This window comes from Populus nigra, chromosome 19 (assembly GCF_951802175.1).
Source record: "Populus nigra chromosome 19, ddPopNigr1.1, whole genome shotgun sequence".
In the NCBI taxonomy this organism is placed as follows: Eukaryota; Viridiplantae; Streptophyta; class Magnoliopsida; order Malpighiales; family Salicaceae; genus Populus; species Populus nigra.
The window spans coordinates 9874265-9887240 of NC_084870.1; the positions used below are offsets into that span (position 1 = coordinate 9874265).

Here is a 12976-nt window from a genome sequence, read left to right on the forward strand (position 1 = left end):
CTATTTCTCTGTCCCCAGATCAAAATATCATGGCAGGCTGGACAAGGGGTTTTTTTGTTTTTTATTGTTATTGTACAGTGTAAATACGAAATTAATCCTAGACGAGACAAAAAAAAAAAAAAAAAGCTTTGTGTGTTGGGGTATTTTTGAGCTACGCACACGGGTATTTTCTGTAATAGTGAAAGTCATTGAGGATATTTTTATATATTTTGATGTATTAACTTTCAAATGATAAAAACTGGTGGCGAGTGTATTCTGTGCCTTAGCATGTGGGTGACGTCCAAGTCATGCAGGCGACAACACTACTCAGTGGTCACAACTGGCTTTCCGCCATCTCCTTAAATGCTCTACTGACTCCTCTTCCATTTGAAGTGACGTCTTGTAACTGAAGGTGATCGTATTGTCAGCGATAGTTGTCTTTATTTATTTTTCTTTTTTTTTTCTCTTACACCACCCAAAAGCGTATTGTGTTGTTATTTTTTTATTAAAGTTTTTTTTTCGCAATTGAGTCCTTTAATTACACTTTCTCAAATGCTTTATTTTTAATTTAAGGGTTTGAAATTAATTCAACTTAACCCATATAACCGGATGTAAATAACTAGGTTATTTCTATGAGTAATATTTTCTACTCTCTCTTTATTTTTTCTCTTTTCTTTGTACTCACTTTCGCTTTCATTCTCTTAATCTCTTTCCCGTTTCTTTATTATTTATTTTCACATAAATTATCGTTATTTATTTAAAATTTTGATGTGATAAGGTGGCATTGTATTTTACAATTTTATTTTTATTCTGGTAACCAAAAGATTATAAAAAAATAAATAAAAATTTCAAGAATTAAGGTTAAATTTTTATTTTCTTAGACAAATTACAAACTCAAAAAGACAAAAAACACTTTATAGTTTTTTTTGCTGGTCTGTATTTTTTTTATCACATATGCATCTTAACTGTTTCGTAAAATGCTTGAATATGATTTTTGTTTTATTTTGTTTTTATATAAAAACTGTGATAATTTTTATGTTGTTTCTAATATGTGTATTTTAATTTTTAAGAGTTTCATGTAATTATAACTTAATATTTTTTTTCTAGAATTGTCGAAGAATAAAAGTATTAACATGCTCAACCTATAAATATCTATAATTAAAACTATATTTTTTAAAATTAAAAAATTCAATTCAATTCAATTATAAATCAAACTCAACCCACTATATCAATCAACACCGCCACCTCAAACCTGCGTGAGATATATATAGAAAGAGTCGGAATGTGTCACATCGGATTAAAAATCCTTGAAAAATCTCAAGGGATGGGATGACTAATAATATACGAGCCACAGGTGAAAGGACAACAAATTATTATTAACAATTTTCGTGTTCTTTCTTCTTTTTTACAAAATATGTTATTTTCATAACTTAATTTGCAAAAAAGGTAAAAATGACTCAAAGTATTTTTTAAAAATAAAAAATGTGATATAAGTCATAATTTACAAATTAAAATTTTTAGCTTCTGATTAAATCAAAATCTTATAATGAACTTAAGTAAAAAATTATTCATAATCAAATATATTTGTAGATTTTTCTCTTTGAGTTGAAATTCAAAATACGACTTCAATCAATCTGCAAAAAGTTACGGCCAAACATAATTTAAATTTGAAATATATTAGATAAAAATGAATTAGAATAACCTTTTCAAAGAAGAATGTATTATAAGTTATAGTCACAAGTTAAAAGTTAAAAATTTCAACCTTTTGATTTCATTTAAAAAATAAAAAATAGTTTAAATCAACTTGGAAAAATCATTTCAAACACACGTAAATGTCTTATTTTATTGTTTTAATTTTCAACTAATTTATCTGAAAAAACAATCAAGGAAAACAAATAATTTTTTCCTTTCGTTGCTAACCAACCAAGTGGAGAAAACGAAGAATTTTTATTGATAGAAAAACAATTTTTAGGATAAAAAATGGATAATTACTCCAAGGGAATAAAATAAAATTAATCCATTATTAATTACACTTGAAAGAAAAGTTAAAAGAAAATGTACTCGGAGGCTACATTTCACGGTCAAGCAAATAACAAGTTTTGAAATTAATCCATTATCAATTCTTTTGTTTTTCTTTTTTTCTGACTCATATCATTAACCACAGTGAAACTACATTATTTTTTAAAAAAAAATTACACCGTATTAATTTATCTTTTTTTTTAAATGCTAAAGTACAAAAATACCCCAAAAACCGAGGAAGTCAGGCAAGCACGGGGGGGAGAGAGAGAGAGAGAGATGCATTAAATACAATGACACATCAATTTATTATTATAAAAGTACAACCATTTAATAAAAAAAGGAAAAAGTAAAAGAATCCAAACAGCTAAACGGCCTTTATTCAACCATTATTTTCTCTTCTCGCGCGAAGATTGAAAACTCACCAACTTGTCCCTCCATAGTAGAATCAGAAGAAGAAAAAAATCAATTCAGCTGTATGAAATCAACCATTTTCTTCATAAGGGGCCCGATATTCTCACTCTTAGGATTGAAAAAATGAAAGCAGTGGTCCTCCCCTTTAGTTTCATGAAGATCCACAGTGCCACCCCACCCACTTTTCTTCATTGCTCCGTAATAAGCCAGCCCTCTGCCTTTAAGCTTATCTTTCTCTGCCACGCAAACTAACACCGCATCACACTTCAATCTCAACAGATCCGGATCTACTGCCGGGTTCAACTTTGGATCATCATCTGTCCCGGAACTTGTTGGACACATATATTGATAGAATTTATCTGGCTCCTTGGCCCCAAAATACGGGTGCACTATTAGTAGCCTTTTTATAGCCACACCACCCAATCCGGCAGCGCCAGCTTGGACTGCCACGTAATGGGCTAGGGTGGCACCAGCACTCTCACCGGCTAAGATAACCCGCCCGAGATCTGCATGTTCATTGATCCATGGTTCAGGCCCTTTCCCATCAGAGTGCTCAGCGATCCATCGAAGCCCAGCAAGTGAATCATCATATGCAGTTGGCAATTTATGCTCTGGCGCTAACCTGTAGTCAATAGACACAGCAATGACACTGGCTTGCGTGGCTAGAGTTGAAAGAAAGGTTTTGAAGGCAGAAGCAAATGGTGAGCCTAAGCAAAAACCACCACCATGATAGTGGACAAGAAGAGGGAGCTTTTTAGCTGGGCCGTCGATTTTTGGGAGGAAAATACGAGCCTTTACGTTGGCCTCCGGTGAGATCACAACATCTTTGGATTGGACCTCGGTTTCTGTATCAACACCTGCTTCAACAAAGTCAGTATTCCAATACCTCTCTACGCGGCCATCTTTGTAGACCTTGAAAAAGCTTGGAAAATCATGGGATATTTCCGTGTTGTCAGTAGCCATTGCAAGTTTGAGTGGTCCGTGTGCTAAAGGAGTTTTGGCTATCTAAAAGAAAATGAGTGCGTAGATGAAAGTCAATGGGTAGCTCAACAAAACACGAGGCTTATGTATTAAAAGAAATCGAACACGCGTGGGGACAGCACTGTGCACCCCTCCCCTCCCAAGAATTTTCTTTGTTGGTTAACGTGTGGGGGAAAACATTTTGCTTTTGCATGAAACAATTTTTTTGATAGTTATTATTATATTATTAAAAAAACTGTAGCTATATGTAGCTTGGAAAATATTTGACTTATAAAATCGATATCATTGTATTTCTGTATTAAATGCTTTGAAAGTTTACACTTTTATTTTTAAAATTTTTTGCAATCGAGTTTTCTCTTTTTATTTGCAGTAGGAAAAAAATTTATTTGCACATGCAAGATTATAATGGTGTATTAAATGCTTTGACAATTTTCCACTGTCTTTTCTTTTACTTGCACTCTTTATTGCCTTCATCTCTAGTTTTGTTTTTCCAACAACTTCTTTAATCGATGTGTTCATTTTTTCTCTTTTAATTATTATAGTTTTTATGGCTTTTTATTTTTATTTTTATTTTAACTCACAGGATATTTGGCTTTTTTTCAATTGCTTTGAAGGGTTTGCTTTTTTCATTGCACTCAAGAGAACACTTAATTTCCAACAACTTTTTGTTTGTCTCCTGGTGATCAGAATTTTCAAGTTATTTTATTGTTTTTTGTCTTTTTTTTTAGCTACTCTTTTTAATGTTGTTTTTTTTTTGTGCGCATGGGTTTTTCATTTAGTTACTAGTGATCAAAATTGCATGCTTATTTCATTGCTCTTTGTTTTTCTTTTTATCCGGTGTTTTTAAAGTTAGGTTTTTTCTTCTTCTTCCTAATTTTAATGGACTCTTCATATGTTTTGCAAGGCTGTCTTTTTTTCATTGTACCTTAGACAACATTGGATTTTGCTAGAGCCATTTTAGTTTAGTTTACAAATAATCTACACTATCAGGTTTGTTTTTCACTTTTGTCAGAGTTTTTTTACTTTACAAACAAAATAACATGCAAAGTTTCAGGAATTAGTATGTAAGCATCTAGCTACCCTGTATGCTATTGGATTTTGCAGAATTGACTTGTGAACTTAAAGTCTCAAGAATCATAGAAAATATGTAGATAATTAACCATGATTATGAAACTCAGTCTGGCCTGCCCCTATATGTTAACATGGTGACTATTGACTCGTGGCCACGTCCAGCAAATAAAAACCCTTTTCTACAAACAAAGTTGTTTTAAGTTTTTTCCAGAGAAAAAAAGAGAGAGACAAAGGTTAGGTTAATCCGAAGTGTTTTTTATATATATCGCACGGACATGTTGCAAGATATTTTTGTTATGTTCCTGTTTCATGCCTCTCCATGTAAACTTATTTTTCAATGCTGTAGTTTATCAGTTTTAATCCTGTATTCCTGCACTTTTTCTTATAAACTCTCAACATTTCTTATAACATCTTAACATGTCAGCTCTGTTGTTTATATTTGATGTGAGATGATGTCGGTTCTACACCAGCAATTCCAAAGAAGCAACACCTCTCCATTTCATCACTTGAAAATGTTTGCATCTATAATATCATTTAGCCTTTTGTATTGCTTCACCATCTCTTTGTTTTACAAAAATTAATTCAATCACAATCAACTATATCATTCTCACTTTCTAATTGTCTTATTTTTTATGAACTCATATATTCAGCAACAATTACATTTTTATTTCTCATTTCTTATTTATCTTATAAAATATTTGATATTTATTGCGTTAGGAGATATTTATAGCTTACAGTTACACTTATTTTTTGTTATAAAAAAAAAACTAGCATTTAGTTAATCAATACTTTTTTATCCAACATGGCAAGCTGATTAGAAATATTTAGCAATAAATACTTTTGTTTTACTTGAATTTAACTCTCTTCACTTGACTTTTATAATTTACTAATAATTTTATGAATGTCATGTTTTTGCTATATAATATTTCTAATCATCTTATCACTGTTTATTATAATAATTAAAACCATATTTTATTTAAAATGTCTACATCATCACCGTGCGGGTATCAAAGCTCGTAGTGTCTGTATTTGTGGAAATCTCTGACAGTGACCTACATATACAGAGGTGGCTATCTAGTTCTAGAGAACCCTTTGGAGTAGAAAAAATTTGTAATGATCAATCACTATGGTGATGAGTTTGACTTTTTCTTACGCCAAAAATAGAAATAAAAAAAAATGTAAAAATTAAGTTAAGAGCAATTTATAACTTAGTCTTTATATTTCCAAGTAATAAATAATATAGTCCTTGTTTTGTAAATTATTAATTAATTAATCCCTGACTCATTTTTTCTTAAAAATTCTCAAATTATCTTCATTTCTCTATTTCTCAGCGCATCAGGCTCATTGGATGAATCATAGGTCATAACAATAAACTGGTTCTGGCTTTCAAAGACTCTACCCACCATGCTTGATTGATAACCAAACGCTTTTTTTTTTTATGAAGAATTCTGTCTTGTTTGTTTTTTGATGGCTAGAAAGTTGGAACATTTGAAATTGGAGATTTAGGTTTGACTATAATCAAAGTTTAACTGAGTTTGCTCAATGAGAATGTATAAAGTATAGTGCATCTCGTTTGGATCGATTAGATTTCAGTTTTTCTAAGTTTGTCTGTAGAGGTGTTGTAACTTGTGTGTGGTGGGTTTTTTTCCCGAATTAATTTAGAAAAAAATTCTATGATAAATATGCTCGGGTTAAGATAAAAGATAATGAACTAAATTGTTTATTTATTAAGCATATAGTAACTAAATTGTGATTTATTATATATAAAATTAAAAGAGATTAATGTTTCATTGCTGCATTTTACACGATGAAACTACTGATTTTTCTTTGAAGTCAATTTTATCAATCTAGGTTTTAGGGGTAGAAAAATCTTTTTAGATAGTGTTTTTACATCTTTATTGCATAGTTTAATTATTTAATTGCCATTGAAAAACAAATAAAATAATAAACTCTGTTAATGAGCTTCTAGTCCTTGACCTAATTTTTATATAGTTAAGTTATTTTATTGTCCTTAAAAATTAAAAAAAAACCCTTGGACTTGATGCTATTTTATCTCTTTATATTTGATTATTTGATAGTTATCAAGTGTATAAATAAAAAATAATAATAGTAATGAATGAATAATAATGGTAGCATTTAAACAGTGAGCACGGTGTCGTCCTATCTATTAAGGCAAGGACTGAAGCTTCCTGATGTCTTCTCCATTTAAAAGCGTTGTATGATTGTGACTAGTCAATTGTATTTAGTTGTTTTTTTTTTCTTTTTTTCTACTCGATTTTTGTACTGGCCTTTTAAAAAATCAAATCAGCTTCTTAGATTATTATTCCTAAGATTTGGTCCCTATTCTCTTTAACACATTTCTTATACTTAGAATAGTTAATAAAATTAAAGATTTTTTTTAATTTCATCCCTATATTTTTTTCATTTGGTTCTTCTTATTTTGATTTCAGCCCCTTAGATTCTTTTTATTTTTCTTTTTAATCTTTTTTGAATCAAGCTTTTTTTTAAAAAAAAATTATTTTTTAATTAAATTAAATTAATTACATGAGTGTAAATATTAAATTAAACTAATTACATAAATATAAATACAAAATCCTCACTTGTTTACTTTACATGTCGTTACTTTTATAACAAGTACAATTTTATTTATTTATCAAATTCTAAAGATTTTTTTAATCATTTTAAAATGTTGCTATTACATGACCATTTTTTTTTTATATTATTGTCAAAAAATCAACTAGCGCCCGCGGCATAGGCGGCAAATCAATGTAGTTGTTTTCTATATGAGACGGAGGGAACAAGGAGGTTGAATGGCAAAAATTACGCAAATACAAGCCCTTTCAATTTGGATATATATGGAGAAATAAACAATTCTCTCAATTTACCTTTTCTCTCCTTTTGTTTGCGTCGGTGGATGAACTTAGATATTAAAAATGCACCGATACATGAATTGAATTGATTGGTTATTGTTTTTTGACTTTGCTTCCTTGCCTTCTGTACTCTTTCTTTCTTATAGCCTGCTAAAGTATTTAATGAATTATCCTGGCCTGGGAAATAAATAAATTAAAATCTTGTAAAGAACCGATAGAAAAGAGGAATTAATGTCGGCATAGAGAAGCAGGTAAAGAATTAATACCCCATCAAATCAGCATTCCACTCTCAACCCCGCATCACTTAAACTGTGAAACGAGGAATAACACGTTAATCTTCGAAGATTTTCGCTTTTTGTTTCTCCTCTGAAATTATGGATTCATCAAAACTCCACAGGAATACTTCATGATTTCCCCCCCTTCTTTCGCGTTTACAGAAATGGCAAGGTAGAGAGGATCACAGCTGACGCAGAGACTGTACCACCATCCAATGACCCTCATACAGGAGTCCAATCCAAAGACACTGTGGTCTCACAGGAAAACAGCCTGTCTGTCCGTCTCTTTATCCCCAAAATCAAAGATCCAAGCCAAAAACTCCCTCTCCTGATATACATCCATGGTGGTGCCTTTTGCATTGAGTCTCCTTTCTCTTCCACGTACCATAACTACCTCACTAATTTAGCCCACCAAGCTAATGTTATTGCTGTGTCCGTTCAGTACAGAAGAGCCCCAGAGCACCCTCTCCCTATAGCATATGATGATTCATGGGCTGCGATCCAGTGGGTTGCTTCACATGTAAATGGTAATGGGGTTGAGTCCTGGCTAAATAAGCATGCAGATTTTGAGAGAACGTTTTTGGCTGGTGATAGTGCTGGTGCTAACATTGCACACAACATGACTGTTAGAGCTGGGGTTAATGGGCTGTTCGGAGTCAAAACCGTTGGTATGGTTTTGGCGCACCCATTTTTTGGTGGCGAAGAGCCTGATGTTTTTAGTCCGGTGATAGAGTACATCTTTCCAGATGTTAAAATCTACGATGATCCTAGGATTAATCCTGCCGGTGCAGGTGGGGTGGAGCTGGCAAGCTTGGGGTGCAGCAGGGTGCTAATTTTTGTTGCTGGGAATGATGGCTTGAGAGAAAGGGGATACAGTTACTGCGACGCATTGAAGAAGAGTGGGTGGAGTGGAGGGGTGGAGATTGTGGAGACTGAAGGAGAAGATCACGTTTTTCACTTGTTTAACCCCCATTGTGACAGGGCTGTGTTCATGATGAAGCAGGTTGTTTCCTTCATAAATCCAGTCCCTTAGGTCCATTCACTTTTATGTTTGCATCATTTTATTTTCAAGAGACGCATGCCTTCTGGAAATAAATAGGTCACTCAGTTTATAAGCCTATTCCTTTTACTTTCACAGCACGTCCGACTGTTAGATCCGCATGTTTGTAGATCCGCATGTTTGTAGATCCATGGTTCACGCAAAGCTTTAGCCAAGCCATGTCCATGGGATCATTAGATGCAATTCTTGTTGGATGTAATGGATTATATATATGGAATGTAATGATTCACTTTTATGTTTGGCTGTATAATTTTCAAAATTATAATGTATAACATACCATTGTATATAATTGTGATAATTCATTGCATAAAAAAGTAGGCTTTCGATCACTTCCCTGTAATAAAAGAGCGCTCGTTTATGAGGTCCACTGGGCAACCTGCTCCCCTAAATTCCTCCTCTTTTCTTTCACGTTATTTTTGTACGAATTAAAAATAATAATAAATAACGGGTAAATGCCTGGGAATGGTCTTAAACAGTGGGACTCGTTTGGTTGCTGCCCTCCCATTACATGTAGGTACGAACATGAGTCGATGCCGGATGAAAATAATTTAAATTTTTTTAAAAATATTAATTTAATATATTTTTTTAAAAAAATACTTTTAAAATACTAAAACAAACGAATTGAAATTAAAAATCACATTAAGTAAAATTATAAAAAATTAAAACATGAAAACTAATAAATCTTTATTCATAAAACGGGATATTTTACCGTAAAATCTCTATAAAAAAAACCAATGAAAGAGAGTACAAATGCAACTCCACTTATAAAATTATTTGTTTCTATTAACATTTTTTAAAATATTGAATTGATATGAAATGGGTGAATCTCTTATCCAATTTAGTAAAACCAAATCAGTTTATATTTGTATTTAATTTAGTCTTAATTAATCACACTGGCCAGCAAATACCTGATCTAAATTAATCGAAAAACATTAGATGCTCAGATAATCGAGTGAAATTACAGGATAGATCAACAGAATAAAATTAAGAATTTTTTTTTTCATTAGGAAAGTGGGAATGAAGGGTTTAAAATTTAAATCCGTGGTCTCTTTAGGATGGAGTAAAGGTATTCACCACTGAATTCCTCTTGTTTATTGATCACTCTTGAAATCTATCATGATTATCACACATACATTATCATCCCTAAATTAACTTTAAGGAAAGTGTCGTTGTCTAACAAAAAAAAAAAGAAGCTTTTTAGTATGATATTGTCTTCTATATAACTTTGAATGGGTGCCCTCGATCGGTCCTAGAGAATTTTGGGCATCATCACGCCTCTTCCTCTTTACCTCCAAAGCTTGTGTGTCTCGAAACAAGATGCAAATTATATTTTTAAAAAATTTATTTATTTATTTGTTAAAATTTTATATAATTTATATGTTTTAGATCGTTTTGATGTGTTGATATCAACAATGATTTTTAAAAAATAAAAAATCATTATTGGCATGTATTTTGGCACAAAAAACTATTTGAAAAGCAATCGTTACCACACTGCCAAACATATTTGTACACAGTCGTTGAGTCAGGGTTCGGATCCTTGACCATTAGAATGACAGACAACCCATTGTAGTCCAGGCCGTGAATCATATAAGCAACTGGTAAGGATGTTCTGGGGATAATCTATGATCAAGAGAAATGGCAATGGTATTGGCACGATTGACAGAAGAAGTGAGATTTTTTTTTGGCTTGCAGTGTCAAAATGGAGATCCGGTACAGAAGCCTCCACCATGGTAGTGGATCAGAAGGGGCAACTTTTGATCTGGACCATCAATATCTGTGATAAAAACACGAGCTTTGATGCCAGTCTCGGGTGGGATCACGGTTCTCTTGGATGTGACCTAAGTTTATGGGTATGTGCTAGTAGGAACATGGTTATAACAATCGTGTTTGGGACGTGGTTGCAAATTTAAAAAAAAAAAAAAAAATAACATTTTAAATCATTTATAAGTGAAAATCATTTGAATCACAGCTGCCACTACAATCCTTAACAGGCTCGTAGACCTCCACACTACCAACCTTGAAGCTTGAAAAGGGTGGGAAATCATGAGCTATTTCTTTGGTGTTTGAATCCATGACAAAATTGTGATAAAATTTGTTTTGAGAGTATTTGGCTGCATCGAGGAGGATGGCAAAACAATAAGAAATGTGCACAGACATATGAGAAACTAAAAAGGTGACCTGATAAAATTAGGTCAGTGGGTCAAAAACAATTTGGCGAAGGCCACATTCATTGTGTTCGATGAGATAGGTGGCAAAGAAAGACGGGAAATATGCTTTTGGCATATATGAATTCTAGACTTGTTTAAAAATAAAATAGTAATTATGATTTAAAATATTTTTTTTAAAAAAATTATATTAAAATTATATTATATTTATTTTTAAAAAATTATTTTTAATATTAATATATTGAAATGATACGAAGCATAAAAAAAATTAAAAAAAAATTAAATTTACTGTTATTGGTTTACAAAAACTAGAAAATGGGATTTTTTTAATTTGATGATTTATTGTAAATCATCGTAAAGTTTTCCACGTGTTTCTTTTCTATGTTGTTGTCGTCGATGCTTATTTACAAGTTACAACTAATCATATTTATGTATTATTGAAATTTCTCTAAATTCTTTGAAAACTTAATCGGTGATGGATATAAATAAAATGAATAAATTTTTTTAAAAAAATATATTTAAAAAAAATAAAAGAGAAAAGAATCTAAAAATACTTAAAAAATATGGGCTCCGGTAAGGAGCCTGAGCCTATACATTAGGAACTCCAGCCCCATTGTGAGCTCGGGCTGTCACGCCTAAGCCTAGCATATTTGAATACAGGTAGTGTACCTTAACCCACTTTCACCTTTAATGGGTGCTCGAGCCCAACACTCCCAATTAAATTTTTTCTAGACCCCACCTCTCTTAGTATTTTATATCGATACAATATGTATTATTTTGAGTATAATACAATTCAAAATATCACAATGATAAATTTATACTTCAACCCCTCCCATCAAACAAGATTCATGAACTATAAATATATCACGAGACTTTCAAAATAAAGGTTTACAATCCTTATTCTTTATTGCTTATGTATTTTTAAATAATCTTCTTTGTGATATTATTGTATTTTCTCTATCTAAATAGATATTTATCTATGTATAAGAGAATCCTCACTTTCATAAAAGAAGAACTTTTACGGGTGCTAGCTACAAACCACCCTAGTCTGCTAAATACAAAGTATAAGCTACCTACCATCATGATTAAGGAAAATAGATAAGATTGTCATGATCAATTGATTAACTACATATCTAATCTAGGAGTTTATACAAAGATTACTTGAATTTTTTAGAACATTATTAATAAGCAAGTAAACTTACTTCTAAATTGTAGTTGTAAAACAAGGACTCGCTTTACAAGTTAAGATTTAGGATTAATGGTTTAGAATTGATCTACATCCATATTAGCTATGTCACGGGGCGATCTAGGTTTGAACCAATCAAAACCCATCCCTTAACTCATTGATTTATTTTTATTTTTTTGTTAAAATAATATTTTTTTTAGAGGTTAATCTAGGTTGATCCGTGATCTTGACCTTTTTCATGTTCAATTTTTTTATTAAATTTTACAACTATACTTCTAATTATAATTCAAGATTCAGATTTTAAAATAGTCTCATAATTTTCAGGTTATCATTAATAGTCAAATAATTACCAAGAATATTTAACAATTAATTGAATAGAAAAGTTATCGCAGTAATAGCCGGGTTGCAAAATTTATGAACTGAAATACCTTTTTAACCTCTTTTTTAGATAATTTATTAAACTCACACTTTTAAAAGTAGAGTTTGAAACGATGAACTCCTTCTACACGCCAAATAACTCACAACTACCAAATCGAAGAAATCCATGAATGGAACACATTAATTTAATATTAGCTGATAGAAAATAATCTTATCATTTAATGAAAAAATCATAAAAGTTTTTCCTGCCATGGAACACATTAATTTATTATTTGGGATTTTGGAGGCTCCGTGATATACCTTAGGTTCAAGCCACCATGGTTGGTACTGCTAACCTAGACCAGCTGTTCTATTACAATGCATTACTCGGATAAGCTTAGGGTCTGCCTGCCCCGAGTGAATTTCTCCTTGCTTCCTCTATTCCTTCCTCAGGAATCCGAGGAACAAGAATGATTAAAGAAATATCCTTAAAACAACCGTTAGGAGGAGAGTTGCTTACTAACGATAAATAATTTTCAAAGCAGAGGTCGAGGTCGAGGTCGAGGTCGTGCACGCACTGCCCTACACGACACCAGTCAAAA

At 31.8% G+C, this 12976-nt stretch overlaps 2 protein-coding genes across 2 annotated transcripts; one reads left to right on the forward strand and one right to left on the reverse strand.

Moving 5' to 3' along the window:
- Positions 1 to 2279: 2279 nt before the first annotated feature.
- Positions 2280 to 3464, reverse strand: LOC133679504 (2-hydroxyisoflavanone dehydratase-like). The gene has a single exon (XM_062102114.1). The coding sequence runs from the start codon at positions 3370 to 3372 to the stop codon at positions 2461 to 2463; it is 912 nt and encodes a 303-aa protein (XP_061958098.1). The 5' UTR covers positions 3373 to 3464; the 3' UTR covers positions 2280 to 2460.
- Positions 3465 to 7661: 4197 nt separating this feature from the next.
- LOC133679940 (probable carboxylesterase 12) lies at positions 7662 to 8916 on the forward strand (the record flags this gene model as incomplete). The annotated part of the gene is made up of 1 exon (XM_062102681.1): positions 7662 to 8916. A coding segment is annotated over one exon (978 nt), but the record flags the coding sequence as incomplete, so codon positions are not given.
- Positions 8917 to 12976: the final 4060 nt, after the last annotated feature.